At 41.6% G+C, this 21,175-nt stretch overlaps 1 protein-coding gene and 1 pseudogene across 7 annotated transcripts in view; one reads left to right on the top strand and one right to left on the bottom strand.

The window, feature by feature from the left end:
- TTC13 (tetratricopeptide repeat domain 13) overlaps window positions 1-21,175 on the top strand; it is a 78,321-nt gene that overhangs the window by 16,192 nt on the left and 40,954 nt on the right. For 2 of the 7 annotated variants that reach the window (XM_027046878.2, XM_027046877.2), the window contains exons 2-6: window positions 1,621-1,715; window positions 5,492-5,567; window positions 9,433-9,503; window positions 18,827-18,892; window positions 20,402-20,494. In XM_027046878.2, coding sequence (XP_026902679.1) covers window positions 1,621-1,715; window positions 5,492-5,567; window positions 9,433-9,503; window positions 18,827-18,892; window positions 20,402-20,494 — 401 coding nt within the window. Of the gene's footprint in view, window positions 1-1,620; window positions 1,716-2,736; window positions 2,826-5,491; window positions 5,568-9,432; window positions 9,504-18,826; window positions 18,893-20,401; window positions 20,495-21,175 lie in introns of all 7 variants that reach the window. The other 5 variants (XM_053207022.1, XM_027046879.2, XM_027046881.2 and 2 more) reach the window with 3 other exon arrangements.
- Window positions 13,901-14,040, bottom strand: LOC113595852 (uncharacterized; annotated as a pseudogene).

Genomic DNA, 21,175 nt, shown 5'->3' with positions numbered 1-21,175 from the left:
CTTTGGTATATTAGCTCTAGTCTCCAGCTGTTAAGACAGACACAAATGAGAATTTATCTCTGTCGGTTCACATGGTCGCTTGAACACAATTTGATGCTCTTTAATGACTGCTGAATTACAGTATAGGTTTAAAAATGATTGTTGAGGCAAAATTCACATAACATAAATTTAAATGTTTTCCGATGAACAGCCCTGTGGCATTGAGTACAGTCACAATGTTGTGCAACCACCCCAAAACCTTTCCATCACTCCAAAGTAAGCCCCTCACCCCTCAGCAGTTTCTTCCTCTTCCCTCCTTCAGCCATGGATGTGCATTCTGTATCTATGGATTTACCTTTTCTGGTTATTTCGTGTCAGTGAGCTCACACAATATGTGACTTTTTGTGTCTGGCTTCTTTCACTTAGTTTTTGTTTTGGAGGTTCTTACTCATTATATTTTGGAGGTTCTTTCATGTTATATGAACATGTAAAGTATTTCATTCTTTTTTAAAAAATTTATCTTTAATATTTGAATGTTTCCATATATGGGCTAGCATTTTAGATGTAGCTTAGAGTGAAAAGTCTCCAAATTTTGAAATGGTTAAAGTATAAATGTAGATTTATTATTTGAAGAGTAAAGTGTACCAATTAATGGTGATTGTAGTACTTTATTCTGTTTTAAGACTGAATAGTATTCCACTGTATGTATATACCACAGTTTGTCCATTGTCTGTTGATGGACATTTGGGCTGTTTCTACCATTTGGTTATTGTTAAATATTGCTTCTGTGAAGATGCATGTTCACATACTTGTTTGAGTTCCTGTTTTTAGTTCTTTTGGGTATATTCCTAGGGATGGAATAGTAGGACCATATGGTAATTCTATGTTCAACTTTTGGATGAACCAGTAAACTATCTTCCACAGTGGCCACACCATTTTACACAGCAATGTACAAGGGCTCTAATTTTTCTACATCCTTGCCAACACTTGTTTGCCTCGACAATAAAAAAAAAAAAAGCCGTTATTGTGGCAAACCTCATTGTGGTTTGATTTACATCCCTAATCAATAATGATGTAGAGCATCTTTCCATTTATTCAGTGGCCATTTGTGTATCTTCTTTGGAGAATTGCCTATTCCAGTCCTTTGCCCATTTTTTAATTGGGTTGTCTTTTTGTTGTTGAAATCAGGACTTATTTATATATTCTGGATTCTAGACCCCTGGTACATATCTTTTAACATTAGATCTCCCTGGCTCGACTTTGTTCTCCCTTTTGTAATTTTTTTTAACCTATGGTAAATGCTGCCAGGTAGGAGATGTCTGAAAAAGGGATCTTAACAAGTACTGTATTAGTGACTGGTTGTGGGGACAGTCATGACAGCTATGCAAGGTATTTGGAAACTGTAGAATGTGACACAGCTGTAAGGTGGAAGGCAGGATGCCCCTTTTGGTGCTTTTTTGCCTTGTCCTTATTTTGGTTTGGTAGATTCTGTGTGTGTGTGTGTGTGTGTGCGCGCACGCGCGCGCACGCGCGCGCACGCGCGCGCACATGTGTGTGTTCCTAACATTATAATTCATAGTTAAGAACCTAAGAACCATAAATTTCAGGTTCGGAGAATAACCAGGGATGTTTGCTTTTCAGAGTCATCCTTTCTGAACTTCCACGACTCAGACTGTGAACCCAAAGGGCCGCCACCCTGTGACTCACTGCTTTCCCTCAACACTGAAAAGATCCTGGTACGCATCTTCTGTCCATGCTTCTGTCTTTATGACCTAAAGTACAATGACACATGTTTCAGAAGGCACAGGTCACCTCTGTTTATCAACTAGGAGTTGGTTCTAGTTGGTTCTATTTGCATAAGATAAAGATAGGTCGTCTGGTATTTAGTCACATTACATTATTATGACTTATGGATTGAATGGTTGATCATTCTAGACCTTGGCCTTTTTACTTCTCAGTTCCAAGGAATAAAGGGAAGATAATGGCTGAGCCTTACTTCTAGGAACCTAATGTATTTTAAGGTATAATATATTATTCTTCCAGCTTTTGCCTGTGTGGATATCTTTTATATCTATGTTTTTAACTGTCAGTACCCGCTGAACTGTATAGGAGGCCTCTCCACTCCAGGGATGAGTTCCTGGCACTACATAACGTCTGTCTCTGCCTGTTCACGTTAGCACGTACACTCCTCCAGCCTAGCTGCCTCAGGTGCAAGGCTCTTTTTTGTTGTTGTTGTTGTTCACACTTAATTCTCTGAGGCTGAGTTGTTCTTTCAGTGCCCAAGGTGAACATATTTTTTTCTCCAGGCCTTTTCCTTCAACATCCACATAGATACTGTTTGCTTCTTGTGTTTAAAATTTCCCTTTAGGTTGCTCTCTCTTCTCCAGATAAAGCTTTGCCTTTGCATGTGAGAACTGCTGAAAATGGGTAGAGTTTGCAAGCCAAAGAATGATCAACAGATGTTACCTAACTCATTGCATAGCGATCAACTCGATATATGGAAGAACTTGAATTAGACTGGTCCCCAACCAGAATGGGCTAGCTTGTAGTGAGTTGGCCACCAGTGAAAACACTTAAGTAGAAATTGGGTAATCCCCACCTTGGGGAGGGGATTAGATTCTTAGAATTATTAGGGACCTACCGTCTTACTGACAGTAATTCAAATATTTTCTCCGTGTTGCATTTCTAGTTTAAGATGGCACTAGCTAGTAACCTATGGGAGAAAGCTCATCAATCTTGGCCTTTCATTTTCCCTAGGTTGAAAATATGGGAGTTCGACTATTCATTTCTTCATTAATTCTCCAGATATTTATTTTGCACCTATTATGTGCCAGGCGTTGTGCTAAGTAAGTACTGGGAATAATGCCACAGTGAGCCAGCTAGCCTCAGTCCCTGCACTCGTGACTCCTAGTCACTAACCAGATAATTATACAAATGAACATAGAGGTATAGCAAAAGATCAACATAATCTCCCTTTAAATTAGGGGGGTCAGGTAGGACAGCTTTCAGAACTTGAAGCGTAAGCAGTGACCTGAGGATGGGTTGGAGTTGGTGTCCCAGCAAAGTGGGGCTGTGTGCATTAACGTCTTTGATTGGAGCTTCTCCCCGCTGTCCACAGAAGATATCTACAGATGCAGTATTAGGTGGGAAAGACTTGGGGCGCTTGGGTGGCTCAGTCGGTTAAGCGTCCGACTTCGGCTCAGGTTCCGATCTCACAGTTCGTGGGTTTGAGCCCCACGTCGGGCTCTGTGCTGACAGCCCAGAGCCTGGAGCCCGCTTCAGATTCTTTGTCTCCTTCTCCCTCCTGTTCCTTCCCTGCTCACGCTCTCTCTCTCTCTCTCTCTCAAAAATAAATAAATATTATGAAAAAAATTTTTTTATAAAAAAAAAAGTGGGAAAGACTCTTTATTGATAGAAGTTAATTTGTCCATATTATACTTTTCTGCCCACTTCTGTTAGATGTTATTTCTAGTAAAATAAAAACACTTTAACTCAGATGTGCTCTTCAGTATACTCTTGATGTTGCTGGGTAATGATTTCTTTTTTTTTTTTTTTTAAGTTTATTTATTTATTTTGAGAGAGAGAGAGACAGAGACAGAGGGAGAGTAGGGGAAGGGCAGAGAGAGGGAGAGAGGGAAACCCCCAGCAGGCTCAACACTGACAGTGCAGAGCCCAACACAGGACTGTGAGATCACGACCTGAGCTGAAATCAAAAGTTGGACGCTTAACTGACTGAGCCACCAGGCGCCCCAAGTAAATGATATCCTTTTATGGGATTTCATTTTTGTTTTCTTCCTGTGCCTTTCTGCCCAGAGCCTTGGCAAATGGGAAACTCTCACTGAGTACTGGATGAAACAATTAGACCTTTTTAAGTACTAAAAGCGATATTCATAGACTCCTTTCCTTGGCTATATGTAACTTACTAAGCGGAAAAGTATTTTACATCTGCGTGCTTATCTGTGACCGCCTAACAAAGAGGAGAGCCTCGTGTCTGGTCACACGGGATGTATGTACTGTGATGCCTTCACATGTTGTTAAATCTGCCGCTTCTTAAGTCTTGCGAGGATCTCACTGTAAGGCTCCCCATAGCTGTGTGGAAGCTTCCAGCTATAGAACAAAATGCGAAAGAGCTGAGAGACTTCCTCTCTAGTCATCAGGTTAAACATTCAGTGTTAAACATTCCCATAGTAGTAGAAGTTTCAGATGTTCCATTTTGTCTGGAGTCCTGCATGGAATGAAGTGCGCATTCATCCCGACATGGGATGCCCTTCTGGCCTCTAGCTTTCAACCAGTGTTTTAACCAGAGGTAGATTATTCTTGACCTGTTTCATAGGCAGACTAAATACCACGCAGTATCTGAGTATCACTCTAGATTTTGAGAGTAAAGGGAGTATAAGCGGAAGTGCCTTGTTACTCTGTTATTTGAGTCCATGAAGTCCAAGAGGCCACAGTTCGTCATCTGCTAATGACCACCAATCATGAGCTGGAAAGCACAAACAGCAATTAGGAGAGACTCTCCTGTAAAATTATTTGGCCATCATATATGCCTACAGGCATCCGTACTATGCATTTTTAAAACAGAAGAACTCAGTTAATCAGGACGCCACTGAGTTCTAATCCTGTGGTCTTGCCCAAAGCCGCAAATCTTCAGTCCCTCACTGTCTTAGCTTCTCCTGTCTCTGTGTGTGTACAAGTTTTAATTGTGTCTTAGGTGAATCTCACATGAAGTAATCATTTTAACACGTACCCTGGAGGCTAAGCATATCCCAACTTAGCATCAGCAGTTAAATCTTCCGGGGAAGTGGCCGCTGTAGTAGCGTTTGATGTGATTTGTCTCCTGCACCCTAGAGAGCCGTCATTTCCCGTGCTGCCTGTAAAATCACTCCGGTTACTAAGCAAACTTACTCATTTTGTCTGCCCCTAGTTTCCACTTTTGGTTTCGTTTTCCTGCCAAATGGGCATATGTCTGCAACAATTCTTTGTAGCAATTTACTGCACTGAGCAGGATGGAGATGTTCACCATCTGCTGTGCACTTTCTACTAGAATGTCTTGTTTCCTGCTCAGATTTTGTGGGTCCCTTTCTGGCGTCATCTCTGGACAACTGGTAGCTCTTTTTTCTAAAGTATTTTTAGAGTTTACAAAGCAATATTCTATCATCCAGCCGCATCGGAGGACCGATCGCCAGAACGTGATCCTCGTAATCTAATCGAGGCCATTAAATAGTCTCTGAAAACATGGAGGGAGCGTGGAGCAGCCAGCAGGATAAATCCCTATGGGAGCGAAAAGAAACTTGTTCTTAGAAACAGAACCACTAATGGAAGGGAGGAGGCAAATCAGTTACACCATAAGCTATGTGCTTGAAGTACACAATTGGCATGACTTAAAGTGCACCTTTTCTCACTTCCATATGAATCAAATGTAGCTTCACTTTGTAAAAATACAGGTTTTCATTGCAAGCCTCGTCTTCATTTGTGAGAAGCTAACATGTACGTTTGTTTGTTTTTATTTCAGAGCCAGGCCAAGTCTATTGCAGAACAAAAGAGATTCCCTTTTGCCACGGATAATGACAGCACAAACGAAGAGCTAGGTGAGATTTGAATCTGGGGGAGGGGGCGGCTCCTGGGGTATTTGCCTAGAATTTATATGATTCGATGCCAAGCAGGTAGGCAAGGTGGTGGAGTGGAAAGAACACAGACACCAGCTCTGCCAACATGAGTGGTGTGATGTCGGGTAGGACATTCAGCCCTTGTGTGGGTCCGTGCACCCTATGTCAGGATAACATGAAATAGAGAAAATACAGTAAAACCTTGGATGGCGAGTAACTTGTTCTGCGAGTGTTTCGCAAGACGAGCAAACATTTCTAATAAATTTTAACTTGATAAACGAGCAGTTGTCTTGCAATACGAGTATTACGTGATGCCGAATGTCACATGATCACAACTGAACCAGTTGTTACTGAAATTCACTTTGATACACAAGTGCTTTGGATTACAAGTGTGTTTCTGGAATGGGTTATGCTCGCCAACCAAGGTTTTACCGTACAAGGTTTGGAGGAAATGATCGGTAAGGACGTTTCCACCTCTGTGTTTCCCTGGAAAGTAATAATGATGGTCATGAGCCCTTAGGAACGGTTATCATTCATTAAAAGGTCACTTGGGCTGTCATCAAATAGGAGCCGCACAGAAGTGAAAGCCGAGGGGACTCACACCTACTTAATCTTCTGTGTAATAAAATAGCTAAGTGTGGGTTAATTTTACCGGGAGGCCAGTCAGTTATTGTTGTGAGTGTAGAAAAGTTGAGTTCATTCAGATCTGCAGAGGGGTCCTGCAAGTTGGCTGGGTCGTGGCATGTTTTAAAACAGTCTGGTTTCACCAGTGTCTGACGTGCTTTGGGTGTGTCTCATTCATTGCCTAGTCAGCTTACACTTGAAGGAGTGGAAACAAAATTGAAGACCAGACTGAACAGTGCAGCTGGATGGACTTCCCATAAGCACGTGTTCCTACCTGGTACCTGGTGACCCAAGGCACCTTTGGGAATTTTTTCTATCTTATACATAATTATTTTATCCTTTCTGTGGCCGTATGCATTTTGTATTAAGACTAAGCACTTCAGGACGTGTGGCTGGCTGAGTCGGGAGAGCACGTGACTCCTGATTTCAGGGTCGTGAGTTCAAGCCCCACATTGGGCCTAGAGCTCACTTAAAAAAATAAAGACTGAGTGCTTCTTGTATTGGTTCCTTTGCTCTGTTTGTGCAGGCAATTAAGAGTTGACTATTTTTAAAGTATTAATCACTTCTTGGTGTTATTCTTTGAGTGGGCTTTGAGAATTAATTGCCTGTTAAGAAATCAGATTTGGCCTTTTCTGAAATCCTTGGATCTGTTCAGCCCTGTATTCACATACTAAGTGATGTAATTAAAGGCCTGGTATGGGGTCTAAGACTAATCCTAGTGGATCTGGATAGTATAGGCCCTGACATGGCTTAGGATCTTTCATATCACAGCATTTTTTTTTTTCTTGGAAGAACAGCTTCTGTCAACACACACATTGCCAGGAGATGTAGAATTCTGGTCAGTAATGATTTCTGTGAGAATTCCGGTGTTCTCTTTACGTCTTTGTACTGCCACAGCAAAATTTGGCCCTAATACTTATTTATATCTTTGCAAGATTTGGATTAAAAAAAAAATTTTTTTTTTAACGTTCATTCATTTTTGAGAGACAGAAACAGCACGAGCAGGGCAGGGGCAGAGAGAAAGAGAGGGAGACACAGAACCCAAAGCGGGGCCCGAACTCACGAACCATGAGATCATGACCCGAGCCGAAGTCGGACGCTTGACCAACTAAGCCACCCAGGTGCCCCAAGATTTGGATTTTTTTTTTTTAATTTTTTTTTTTTAACGTTTATTTATTTTTGAGACAGAGAGAGACAGAGCATGAACGGGGGAGGGGCAGAGAGAGATTCTCTCTGGGCTTTTCTCAAAACACATTTACCATTAGAAAGATTTGAGAGCTGCGTTTGATTTTATTTGAGTGGGGTTCAACAGCCAAGCCACGGAGAACAATTGAAACATGTCCCCAAGTACAGTATTTATCCCCTCACACTGTATTTGTTTTTATGGGTCGCTTATTCTTTTGTTCACTCGACAGATATTTACTGATTATGGGGAGATGGGTAGGAAATTTGAAAAATTTAGATCTGAAAGGAACCTAAGAAAATGTTCTGCAGGCTTGTTAGGCAAGACCCAGAGAGTAATGAGAAGTGACTGAGGTTCCCGTGATCACCGGTGTTTGGCAGAGCGAGAACCTGAGCGCCTATCTTGGCCTTCCAATACATCGCTATCCTCCTGCATTCCAAACAGGACACGTTTATATTTCAGTCCCTGTTCATGTAATCATCAGGAAAGTCAAACCCTTTTGCAGTCCAGCCCAGCACACGGCAGTTTCGGTACAGCCGTGGTCTACGGCAGGGTATGTGTCTGGAGGGTGGGTCCCAGAGCGGGCAGCCTGGGGCCTGTGTCACTGCGCATTCTCTTCAGACAGTTTGTTTAACTGCACTAAGTTTCCTTTCCTTGTCTTTGAATGGGGATAATCTTCGTACCTGCCTCGTTGCACTCAAGGAGCAAATGAGTTAATACATGGAAATGTACAGAGTGCCATGCACGTTACCTTACTCTTGTTTTTCCCGCCTGCTCCTCCTGGCCCGCACCCCAAGGGTGTCTCTGGCCATCTGCTCATCTGATACATCTGAATGGTATCCATTCTTATTATTCTGAATATGAGTTTGACCGTAATTTCTCTTTTCAAAGAAATTATGACAAAGACAGCCCTCTTTGTTTTGAAGAATGCCCCCAAAGCTCTTGTCTTGTTATGACATTCAGTGCTTTTCAAATTTGCCTTTTTCAGGTTAATTATAAGGATAGTCTCTTTCTGCATTGAATGTTTTCACTACTTTTAACTGGCAGGAAATTTAAGCTCTTCGCGACAAGAAAAGATTTAGTTGCTTGTCTGAAGAAAAGATTTAGTTGCTTGTCTCCTTGAACACTTGTTAGGGCCTAGAATCAGAGTGTTGCAGTAAAGCTTTATTTGCAAAGAAATGTGACCAAAATAGTATTGTTTTGAGCGAGGAATACAGTTTTTTGAGGGATATTTGGGGATTTAGGGAGTTAGGGCAAGTTTTAGAGATGAAATGTAATGTAGAATATCAATAATGTATTCTAGTTTGGACAGGTGAAAAAATGGAGTCCAAATATTGCTGTGTTTTAGGAGGTTGTCATGGCTCTAATTTCAAAATACCGCTTACCTACACAATTTGACTGGAAACTATTCATCTTTAGTGTATATTTAGAGTAGTGTTTTGGCGGTATTTTGAATACAAGAAGTAGGAAAAAGACTGTTGCACTGCACTGTTGTGAATTGGCTACAATGAAGCATTCTGCTCATATGTATTAATTTGAGCCTCTGTTTTTGTTCTTACTCGGCAACTGGCAGTAAGTTCAGCACCACCACTGCCCCCTTGCCCGCCCCCCCCAGCCCCGGAATTGAGACTTGTGCTGCTATTTGGGTGTTTCTCTTAACTTTCACCATAAAACCACATTGTCATGTTATGTGGGTTTTGTTGAGGCTTATTACTAGCTCTTTTGATGTATAGGTGGGAAACATCATAAAGGTTATTTGGTATTTGAAAGTGAACAATGGGCTTAGAAAAAGATAATTACTTCTGTAGGCAATGTTTTATAGATGGCTTTAATAATTTAAATCTAGAGAGCACCAGAAGACTGATAGCAAGTGGCGAGTGGTGGAAGGAATTCAATTACATCTTCTTAACTTCCAGGTTTTCTTTAACTGCTTCTAGCCCTTGGAGCTGCCTTTTTAGGATTCAGCGAAGCATTTAGTCACCGATTCTGGTGTGAGATCCTTTGTTCTTTCTTTTAATATTTTTGTATTTTGTTTCATAGCTATTGCTTATGTGTTGATTGGCAGTGGTCTCTATGATGAAGCCATAAGACATTTTTCAACAATGCTTCAGGTAATTTCTCTTCTTAATTATGTAATTTCAAGTTTATAGTCACAACAGAAATACAGGCTTATGCGTAAAGTGCTACAAGAATACATTGACTTTAAGGTTATGTGAGAAAGTGAAAGAAATCAGCCCTGACTGAGCACTTTCTTGGCGGAGGCCTTGAAACACTGCTCTCATTGTCATCTTTGCAGTATTACTTTATTTTAAAGGAGGCAAATGAGATCAAAGGAGGTCAAGCAATTTGCTGACAGTCTCCCCACCATCAGCTAGAAGAGATGGGACTCAAATGCAAGTTTAAAAGAAAAGAAAACCATTAGCTTCCGTTCACTTTGCCCTCTACCATGCCATCCCCCATAAGATACGGATGCTGGACATTCAGGTTCACTTTCCGTGCAGGAGTTGATCTGCACGGTTCCACTCGTGGGTTTGTTTCTCCCCTTGAAGTGTAATTGTGAGACTCCTCAGTGGCAGCATTGAGCCTTCACTGATTGATGGCTGCATTAAAATCTGGTTAAGATAAAAGGCTTAAACAAACATGTGTAAGAGTTGCAGTGGAGACCCGTAAAATAGCCCAACGTTGTTAGCCTTACACCCTTATCTTTATTTAACGGTGTTCTTGTAGATGCCGACCGTTGCCGATTGTCGATGTGTGTGTGTCCAATAGAGTAGTGCAGTGAAGAAGCATGGTCTTTAGAGTTAAAGACTTACACCCATGTTCTAATCCCCTCTGCTGGTTGCTAGCAAGTTATTTAGCCTCCTGGCATATGGGGATAATAACCATTACCTCCAAAAATATTCTTGCTAGGTTTAAATGACATATTCTGTAAAGTACTTAGGACTCAGTGCCTGGCACAGAGTAAGTGCTCAGTTCCTTTTAGCTACTCAAAGCACCATTCTAGCATATTCGTCTGTGCCAATACAGTGAGAACCAACAGATAATTTACAATCCAGCAGGTAAACTGAATTTTAGAATACTCATTTGGGAGTTTCTGCACCACTTTTGTTTTCTTTTTCGAAACATGGAATTGATTATATTGACAATCGTGCCTTCATCCTCGAAATCCCAGAGATTCAAGCCGTTGTGTCTTTGAGTGCTCATATGGAATAGCATTCTTCAGCAGAGTTTGAAGGATGAAGGGTAGATGATTAATGTTAAAAATCGCCTTTCTGTGAAGCCTTGCAATATTGGAAAATATAAGCAAGCACTTCACACAGTTAGCACTTGGCCCTGGTTTGAAAGGGAGGTTTTGGTACCTTTATAGAAGCAAATGTCAGTTAATCTCTGGTAACTGATAGCAGAAAACAGTGCGAGCTTTCAGACATATTATCAATTCATTCGACTTTTTGAAAACTATTTTTACCATTGTAGTTGAAGGCAGTATAAGAATCATAAAGAAAAAGTTTAACAAAAAATTTCCTAATTCTGCCACTGTACCGTTCATTGAAGTTGTTTTGCGTATGACCTTTCAAAGCGTGTATGCATTCGTGTTTTATAATCTGAATACACGTAATATTTCATATTACTTTTCACTGAATTTTATACTGTAAATGTTTTTCAGTAAGTCTCTGTAATCTTATGCTTCCATTGGCTCTATGCTACTCTTCGTGTTGCCCGTTTATTGTTTTAAAACGTATTTCTCTTGCCATTGCATTCAGAAAGTAGATCAAAATTTCTGTGTGTCCAGGCAAGGTCTTAATATACTGATATTTGACATAGCATTTTCATCAGTCTGCGATACAATGGGCTGCTTTCAAGTGGGAAAGTTTTCTTTGAGCATGTGTGGTTTATACAGTTGGACTCCTTTTCTGGTGATGCAGGCTATTGATGGGGCAGGAACAGAGAATGGGGAACAGCGGAAATTCAAATACTACGGGCTCACAGAGGACAGGCCCGGGTGACCACTTAGAACACATTTTGATGTAGGAACAAGAGTGCCTCTGGCTTTCCTGCTGGTGCTGTTCTTGGTGACTTCTGTCTTCTGTGCCTTTGTCTCGGTGCTTCCCAGCCTTATCCACATTAGGACATGTGTGGAAAAGCCTATTCACACAACACACTGGAGTAAACAAAAGCAAACACAGAGGCATCTGGATAGAGCTCAGTGAAAATTTGTTATGTTGTCTTCGTGTTCCATAACTATCAGAAACACAGGATATAAAGATTGGTTAAAAAATGCTAAAATTCTTTTCAAAAATTTTAATGAGAGGGGCACCTAGGTGGCTCAGTCGGCTGAGCATCTCACTTCAGCTCAGGTCATGATCTCACGGTTTGTGACTTCAAGCCCCACATCGGGCTCTGTGCTGACAGCCCAGAGCCTGGAGCCTGTTTCGGATTCTGTGTCTGGCCCTCCCCTGCTCACACTGTGTGTCTCTCTCGCTCTCAAAAATACACAAACATTTAAAAATTTATTATTTTTTTAAATGAGAAACTCAGTCCTGCCTTTCAGGACAAAACTTTTCCGTGTCCAGGGTCCTGAAGAGCGGTTTGCTCACCACTGCTGCATGGATGCTGCCCTCTTGCCTTTCCCTGTCCATGTTAGGACTGGACTGAGTACCACTGCAGGACCATTTTTGTCAGCACGTGCCAGTGGGGGTTCACCTGTTCCCTGCAGGACCCTTTGCACGGGCAGAAACTCTGTAAGCCAGCACACATCCTCTAGCAAACCTGCAGTGGTAACTGTTTGCACACAAGCGTTTCAGGGATTTTGAGCTCATGAACGCTTGATAAGACTTTTCGTTTGGACAGCCCGTGAGCTCCTCCAGTATCCAGCAGCAGAGTGTGGAACCTGATTCCTTTCACAGAAAGCTGAAAACAAATGGGACCATGAGGGCTTGGATTATATGAGATTTATCGTTTTTATAAGATCATTTAATGTGCAATTTGGATCTGTGCATGTGGGCTACTTAAATTCCAGCGTGACCTTTTGATGTAAAGCTTTTAAACCTTTTTTTCTTAGCTGCACCATGAGGGGCAAGCTTACAAGATGTTTCCACAGTTTCTGTTGCCGTGAAGTATTTGAATAGTTCTCTAACTAGGGGGTACTTTGTACAGCTATAAAGGAAGGAAAAAAAAAAACTCCTCAAGCATGCAGGTTTCTAACTGAGCATAATTTCAAAGCTTCATAGATCTATCAGAGTGCATTGAAAATTCTTGGTTTAAAAGCTTGTGAATTAGTGCTCTCTCTGAGTGTCCTTCCGCACGTCCGTGCATCGAAGACCGTGTTTTGGAAAAGCAGAACCATTCCCTGTGCTTCTTTGGTCCCCAGGCGGGGCTCGGTAAGCTAAGTGCTACAGAAGTTTTATGAAGCCATTGGCCTTTGTTATTAATTGTGTGGGCTTGAGCTCATCTGCTTTGGGTGGAACTGAATCCATAAAAATGTTTCTTATTTCACACGAGCAGACAAAATAGGAAACATGCCTCTCTGTGTGATTTGTGAACATCCTTCATGTAGTTATGTATGTGGGTCTGCAGCTCGGGCAAAACTCAGTCCTCATTACCTTGCTGTGCACTGACTTTTTTGACTTATTTGTCTTTGATCCATTGACTTTTGAGTTTTAATCCGAAAGCCAGGCTTGGTAGTGGAAAAATAAATATTTGTAAAATTTAAAGCCCCTCTATAAATGGTATAATGAGGATAGTAAATTAGACCTTTCTGAATTTAAGGAGATCGATGTCTTGGGACTTGAGATATCTAAGTGTACATGATTCTAGTAATGTAACTATCTTATTATACAATGATTGTGCATTCGCATAAAGTAAGTAATATTGGAAGATTGAAATCTTAGTTTTCATTGAAGTCATTTCAAATTCAGAACACTTAGGGGCACCTGGGTGGCTCTGTCTGTTGAGCATCCAACTTCGGTTCAGATGATGGTCTTGTGGTTCGTGAGTTTGAGCCCCACATCAGGCTCTCTCCTGTCAGCCCATCAGTGCAGAGCCCGCTTCAGATCCTCTGTGTCCCTCTCTCTCCCCCTCCCATGCCTGCACTCTCCTCAAAATAAATAAATATTTAAAAAAATAAAGTAAAATGCTGAACATTTGACAAAACGTAAATATTATTAGACTTGTAGACTCAAAAATCTTTTGAAAAATGGGTATTCTGAGCCCAATTTGTTTTTAGAAGTAAACATTGGTTTTTAGCTGAAAATATAATGCATTATGACATTTCTTAAAGATCTTTGACTTCTTGTTAACATCCAAAGCCCATGATAGACAAAATAATAAACTTGTATCAATCAAGAAAGGTAAGAAAATCTGCCCTTTAAATTTAGGACCTCTTAATACTAGATTGTAACTGAAATAACAACCACAATAATCCCTTACAGATTCACACAATATTTAGGTTTCTGTATTCAATTTCCTTTTTTTTTAGAATTACTTTTTTTTTTTTTTTTTTTTTTTTTTTACATGTAGCAAGAATTACTATTAAACTCCACTCACTGGACCAGAGACCCTCATGGTGTTAGGGAAAGACTTGACCCTTATGTAGAACACTACTGACGCTTGTGAGTTCGTTGGCCAGCCAGTGGCCTCTAGAATTTCTTTTTATTTTTTTTAAGTTTATTTATTTATTTTGAGAGAGAGTGAGTGCACAAGCGGCGGTGGGGAGGGAGGGCGGTGCAGAGAGAAAGAGAGACAGAATCCCAAGCAGGCTCCATGCAGAGCCTGATGCGGGGCTCGAACTCATGAACTGTGAGATCATGACCTGAGCTGAGACCAAGGGTCAGATGTTTAACTGACTGTGCCACCCAGGTGCCCTAGAATTTCTTTTTAAACAGTATAGCAGGATGTGTAATTATTGTTGTTGTTAAATAATAGATTTTGTTACTTGTCTTGATTGATACAACTTGTTATCTGTCACTGGCAGAACTGAAAGTCACCGCCACAAACATCAGACCACGTGGGTGACCCAGAGGGAGGGCTGGGGAAGTGAGGCATGTGGGGCCGCTATAGGGTTCTCTGCCAGTGGCAGCCACACATAAAATCCTAAGGGCCAAAATAATGATGACCAAATTCAGGAAGTTGTCAGTGTTCAGATATTTGAACTGTTACAAACTGTTTAATGGCTATCTTTTAAAGGCTTGAAATCTTTTATTGCTATAAAATATTACAGCTGTGATTGCTGGTGGCCCACCTGGAGCCATTCCAATGGCACATGTGTCACCCTGCTTTGCCTTATGGAACTATGAATTGGCTTTTTTTCCAATCACGGTACCCCATTGTTTCTGGCCAGGTCATCTGCTTGCTCCCCCTCTGAGAAGAGGAGGCCAGGCCAAGCTGACTTTGATCTGATAGTCTTTAATACTCATTAAAATCTTCTTGTCTGCCTAAAAAATGGCCAGTGATTGTTGCTAACTAACAACTGCTACATATTAAGACTCACGTGTCAGGCTAAGACTAAGTGTCACAAATCCAAACATGAGGATACATTCCCTTGAGGAGATTGTCACCGTGGGTGACAAATGTGCAGATGCAGTATAATGAGTAATAAGAGAATGACTTCAATGGAATTCTATCTGTTAAGAGGCTCCAACTCGACTGCATGCTTTCCCCTGATCCCTCCACACATCCTTACCCATAACTGAGAAGGAATCCCTAGTTGTGTGCTGCCCGGATCAATGGGTGGCACCCTCTTCACTGGCATACGTGAGTCCACCAGCTCCACACATCGGTGTGCTGCTGATTTCAGCACCAACTCTCTCTGGATAGCTCCCAAAGGACCTCTCCTGTCCCTCTGCTTCTCCTGGCTCTGGTCAAACCACAGCCAAGCCACTATCACCTGCCAAATAACCGGTGCAGGCATGGTTGTCTGGATTATCACCTCACACTCTCCACACACATGCACACCATCCATACACGTACACTTTTGCACTTTAAAACACACACGTACTTTGCTGTTGTTTTTAGCTTGAAGATTAAAATCCTTAATAACGTCCCTGTCTACCTCTCCAAACTCATCTTGGAGCAGATGCTATACTTCCTGCTTGCCTTGGGGCCTTTGGCTCCCTCTGCCTGGACCAGCTACTCTGAGATGCCCTCACCTGTGACACATTTCATCCAAGGCACCTCTTCCTGGGGGAAACCTTCCTAACCGTGTCTAGTCTTTATGCATTTGCTAAAAGCACTGTTTACTACTCTTGTTCTTACTGAACATGTAACTTTACATTTATGTTTGTGATTCTTTGGCTAAACTCCAAGAAGGCAAGAATCTTACCTTCTGTCTTTGTTTTTGGTGACTATGGTATTCCTCACACATGAAACCAGACATGGCTGAAAGCTGGCCCTAAGTATTTGTTGACCAAATTTCTAATGTCTGTACGGTATACTGTAGGGACCAAGGCAAAGGAGCTTATTTATTTTCCAGGGGAGTCTGGAAGGAGTCAGGGGAGAGGTGGTGTTTGAGCTGAGGCAGTGGGTGAGTGTTCCTGGCAGAGGGACTAGCATGTGTAGCACGCTGAGCTTGGGAGAGCGTCTTGTATCTGGGGAGCTATGAAGTAGTACTCGTTTACAGAGTACGAATTATGAGTGGAAAGTGGAAGGAGATGAGACTGAACAAGGCAAGAAAATGACCGATATTTTCTACCAAAGCATTTAGATGTTATCTCATTGTTTTTCAAATTGTGAGTTGCTGCCTTTTAGTAGGGCCTGAAATTGATTGGCAAGTGAAGACTAACACCTTTTAAAAAAATGAAACACACTGGAATAGAAACTAGAAGACTGCATGTCAATAGGAAGACTAGGTTTGACTTAGTGCAACTCTCATTTCTAATGCGTGTATGTGTGTGCGCGTGCATGTCACGTACATATGTATGTGTATCCTGGGTAATGACGTAAAAGGCATTTTACTATGAGTTAGAGCCACAGTATGTTTGAATGTGGCTGTTGTAGGTATACAGGGTGTATGGAGATGCCACTTCAGTAGAAGAACTATTTATTTACGTAAACTTTTTTTTTTTTTCTGATTTGCCCCTTATAATTATTTTTTTCAGTTTTAGGAGAAAAGCTTCTTAGATCATATATTTTGAGACATTACACATCTGAGAGCAGGTGTTCCATTCACTGGAGAACGTCCTCAGAGGGGAAGAGCCATGTGGGCTCACTGCCCCCTGCCCCAGCCTGTACTACTTCCTGTGGACTGTTCTGTCTCTTGGCAGGTGGTATTGCTATGGAAACACATGAAGTCAATCTTACCTTAATTCCTCATCAGGAAACTGTTTTCCCTGCTCTTCCTCGCCCTCCGTGCCTGTATCCCTCTCCCTCCAAACCAGCCTCTCTGCCTTTTTAATTTTTATTTATTTATTTTTTATATTTGAGAGAGAGACAGAGAGTGCGTAGGGGAGAGGCAGAGAGAGAGGGGAGGATGAGAGGGGGAGACACAGAATCCAAAGCAGGCTCCAGGGTCCCAGCGGTCAGCCCAGAGCCCGACGCGGGGCTTGAACCCACAAACCGCGAGATCGTGACCTGAGCCGAAGTCCGACGCTCAGCCGACTGAGCCCCCCAGGCGCCCCACTCTGCCTTTTTTATTTTCCAGCCAGGGAGGATATTTAAATGTTTCAAGTGTTATTATCTCTGGGTGGCAGGATTATGGGGTGCCTTCTCCTTCGTGCTTTTCTTCATTTTCTAGATTTTGCAGTAGTTTATAATAAGTATTCCAACTATTTATTTGAATAAAATGTTTTGTTTATAATAAACATGTCGATATTCCATAACGCATATTACTTAAAACATCTTTTTCCGACCATAAATGTACACATGTTTGTCTTGAACAAGGAAAAGGAATAGTAGTAAGTAGAGTGGGAACATAGCTCGTAATCCCACTCCCAAGAGAAAATTGCTGTTAGCATTTTGGAGCATTCTTTTCTGTGCACGTACGGACCCACACAAATCATTTATAAGTACTGTTTATAAACGGAAGTGGCATTCCCCTGCAGTTCTATAACTTGGACTTTTTTCCCATGTAACGCATAGCATGGAGCCCTTCATGCCAGTCACATATAAGTTATAAATCCCAACTCCAAACAGAACCGTCTGGAGCCAGGGAAGTGGTTTAAATGAGCAAAGTGGACTGCTGTGACATAGAGGTGATGGGTGGGCTTCTGGGAAACTGATGAGTACACACCCCTCATCTAAGGAAGCGGCCAGTACTTAGCTCTAGGTTTTTTTTTTCATGAGAGAATGCAAAAATATGGGCTTATCTTTGCTGCATGTTTTGATTTTTCAAGTGAAGCTAGAGATCTTTCACTGTTTACTTGCATTTTTCCCATTTTTATACACCGTGAGCCAGTCTGCCAGCTGGGTTGAGGCCACTGATGCACCAGTTTGCTGCTTGATACGGGTGTACCTGATTCTGTTTCAAGTAGTCTTTTTTGTTTTCCAATATATGGAATCTTCTCGTTTATTTTTTCTCGTTATTGTTGGAGTTGCTGTGTCTTTTTCTGCAATGCAGGCAGACAACCTATCTCACATTTGACACCGAATGATAGACTAGTCTACAAAGTGCCTCATCTGGTACAGTTCTGTTCAATTCTTTAGCAGCATCAAGAATTTCACCCCGGACGATATAGCCAGAAGCTATATCTTCTTTCTTAAATGCAGAGGAAGGATTCCGAGAAGAGGTAGAAATTGCAGATTGCTAAATGTAGAAGAGAGACATTTCCCTCAGGAAGTGGGATGCTTCATACCACTGACCTGTTTGTGGGGACCTGGTGGCGAGGCAGAGGACCCTGTCCTTGGGCCTGAGGAGGGTTTCATCTAGTCTATCAGGGGGCAGCTTGCCGAAAGGGTCTGATTCCTATTCTGACATATAGCATAAAGGACTGCATTCACCCCAACCGATTGTGGGGTGGACTCGTTTCTTGTTGCTCGATGGAGCTGGCACTGGGAGGTTCTTCCCTTTTTAGATGATTTCATGACTGTGCAAGGGGACAAACTGGGAAGAAGCATTGCCCAGTGCTTCGTGCCTAACCGTTTATTTCCCCAGGCCTCTGTTTCCCCACCCAGAGCACACGATCGCGGACGCTGCTGGTCATAGGGTTGTTGAGAGGATGTTTTAAAGGAGATGACCGTGTGACAGAAACTAGCACAGGGCTTGTTAATGTTGGTTCTCTTTATTATTTTTTTTTAACGCAAAGAACCTTAATCACGTGTCTCATTCAAATGAGCCCCAAGCACACTGACTCTCCTGGTTGGGGACCGCATGTGGACGTATGTGTGGCAGTAGCATAAACTAGAGCTTGTTGCTTGTGGCGTTAACACGCTTTACGCAGAAACTGATTTGTTTTGTTTTGTTTTGTTTATAGTTTTTGACGTGTTTCTGTTTTGGTCTGACTAGGAGGAGCCTGATCTGGTTAGTGCAATTTATGGCCGAGGGATAGCCTATGGAAAGAAGGGATTACATGTGAGTATGGAATAGCTACTCTTGCCATAGTGCCTAACATGACCTGACCTGGACCAGGGTTCCGACAGAACCGCTCCCTGTTGATTGAGTGCCGATGGACACACAGTGGGGGCACGCCAGTTCCCGCCTGAGAACGTGGCTTTAGAGAATGTACTCAACATCACGTGGCCAGGAAGGTGGGAGCGGGGGACTGGGGATCTCTACCCAGGGCTCCTGGGAGTCTGTCTTGCCATCTACTCTAAAAGGACAGCCTTGCCAGCCTAAATTGTATTTCATGATGAGCTGGACATAGAGCAAGGAAAGTATGAGACCTTAACTGAATTCCCAAGAAATATTCATTGGTAGAAGTGGAGTCTAGGGATGCATAGTGCAGTAGGACTTAGAATCTGAGTTTCTTTCACAATTTTTAAAGGTTGGATAAAAGACCAAAAGCGTTGTTTTTTTTTTTGATAAAGATTATTTTTATTTGTTATCATGTATTATACTCTCCCCCAGATAAGTATATCATTTTCACCTTCTTCCCCTTATTTCTGTGGGGAATGCAGAAGGAGGGTTATAATAGACATATTTTACTCAACAAAGGCACCATGGTATAAACATGAAGATTTTCCTGAGACTATATGGTAAAGAAGGAAATAGTTTAAGATTCAGATCTTTGTATTTTCAGTTAGACTATTATACACAAACTATTCTGTTGTCCTATTGTATATTAGAAATACTCAAATTAATGATGATTGAAGGAGAAGCATGACTTTCGTCTTTGCCAATTTAAAAAATTGTACTAATCAGGTGCTGGCCTATTGGTGAAATTTTATATAATATTTGTATACTTCTGAGACATAGAGGACTGAGAACGAACTCAGATCTGGGAATGACAGAGGTGTTTAGGAAGGAAGCAGTGTTACATTCAGAGCATCAATAAATGACAGAAGTTGTCAGAGATGAGCTTCTTCCCAATTCTCCTCTCTTTTAATTTTATATCTCGACATGAAATTTCCTTGTATCTTTAATGCATTTTTAATGTAAAAGTGACATGCTCATATTTCTAATATAAAAATAACCGGCAAATTTTAAAGACAACTTACCTGGACTTCCTAAGGTGTAGGTAGGTAGGCTTAGGGGTTTTGACGGACACTGACTCGGTCCCTTTGTATCCCCATGTTGTCACTGGTCAGCATCATTTTGCATGCTGCTATCCATCCACATACTCATCCATTGAAATTCATTGATTCAGTGTTTAAATAGGTTCAATTTAGAAAATAACCTACCATCAGTGGAACTTGTGATACGTAGCCAGGTCTAATGGGCTACTGATGGGTAGGTAGACGTGAGTGAGTTAAATAATCATAACTGAATTTAAACCGGCAGCTCTTTTATCTAGAAGCTAAGTTCATATTTACTTCTAAGTAAGTAGTTATATCTTTACTAAATTTTTAGTTTTTTCAGAAAAACTATTGAACCTGATTTTGAGTAACAGTGTATCTCATACTAAGCTAATGCCTTTTCAAGGACATTAAGAATGCTGAACTTGCTCTGTTCGAATTGAGCCGAGTAGTTACCTTGGAACCAGATCGTCCAGAGGTATTTGAACAGCGAGCAGAAGTGAGTGCGGTTTTCTTTTTCCCTCTGTCGTTATTGGATTAGTTGAATCTCAGATTTTTTTTCCTATTATTTTATGACTCATACATTTTAAAGCTCCCCTATCTATTGCATTTTCCTCCATAGGTACTTTCTGCCTTTAAACGTGGTTGAAATTACTAGAAAATTATGGACTGACTGAGAGATACTCCTGATTGAACATTTAATAGTAATATTTAGTATTAAAATATGTGGTTATAACATGTACTATTACTGTCAGTGTTCGTGTTTACTCTATCTATGACATACTTTAGTCAAACAGTATGACAGTATGGTCAGAATGAAATTTATAACCATTACAAGTGCGTGCGTGTGTGTGTGTGTGTGTGTGTGTGTATACGCTTATGTATAATTCTTGGGAGATGTACTTATCTACATAGAGACATAGAGCAGGTAAGGGTGACCAAAACCAGACCTTGAAGGAACTTAGGACTTGAAGTGGAGACAGAAATAACTTGGTGAAAATACCAGGTAGTATTTGTGATGGGAGACGGGAAGAGGAAATGCTTCTCCAGGAACAGAGAGACGTGGTGTGTCAGAGCTTGGGGGAGGCTGGCAGGGGCAGGATGGGGGTGTGTCTGCGGAGGCCTCACTGAACAGATAATGCTAGAACCAATCAGAGCCCACGTCTTGGGGGACAAGGTG

The sequence above is a fragment of the Acinonyx jubatus genome, chromosome D2 (assembly GCF_027475565.1).
Source record: "Acinonyx jubatus isolate Ajub_Pintada_27869175 chromosome D2, VMU_Ajub_asm_v1.0, whole genome shotgun sequence".
In the NCBI taxonomy this organism is placed as follows: domain Eukaryota; kingdom Metazoa; phylum Chordata; class Mammalia; order Carnivora; family Felidae; genus Acinonyx; species Acinonyx jubatus.
The sequence above is the reverse complement of the archived record's forward strand: the minus strand, read 5'-3'. Positions and strand labels throughout refer to the sequence as shown.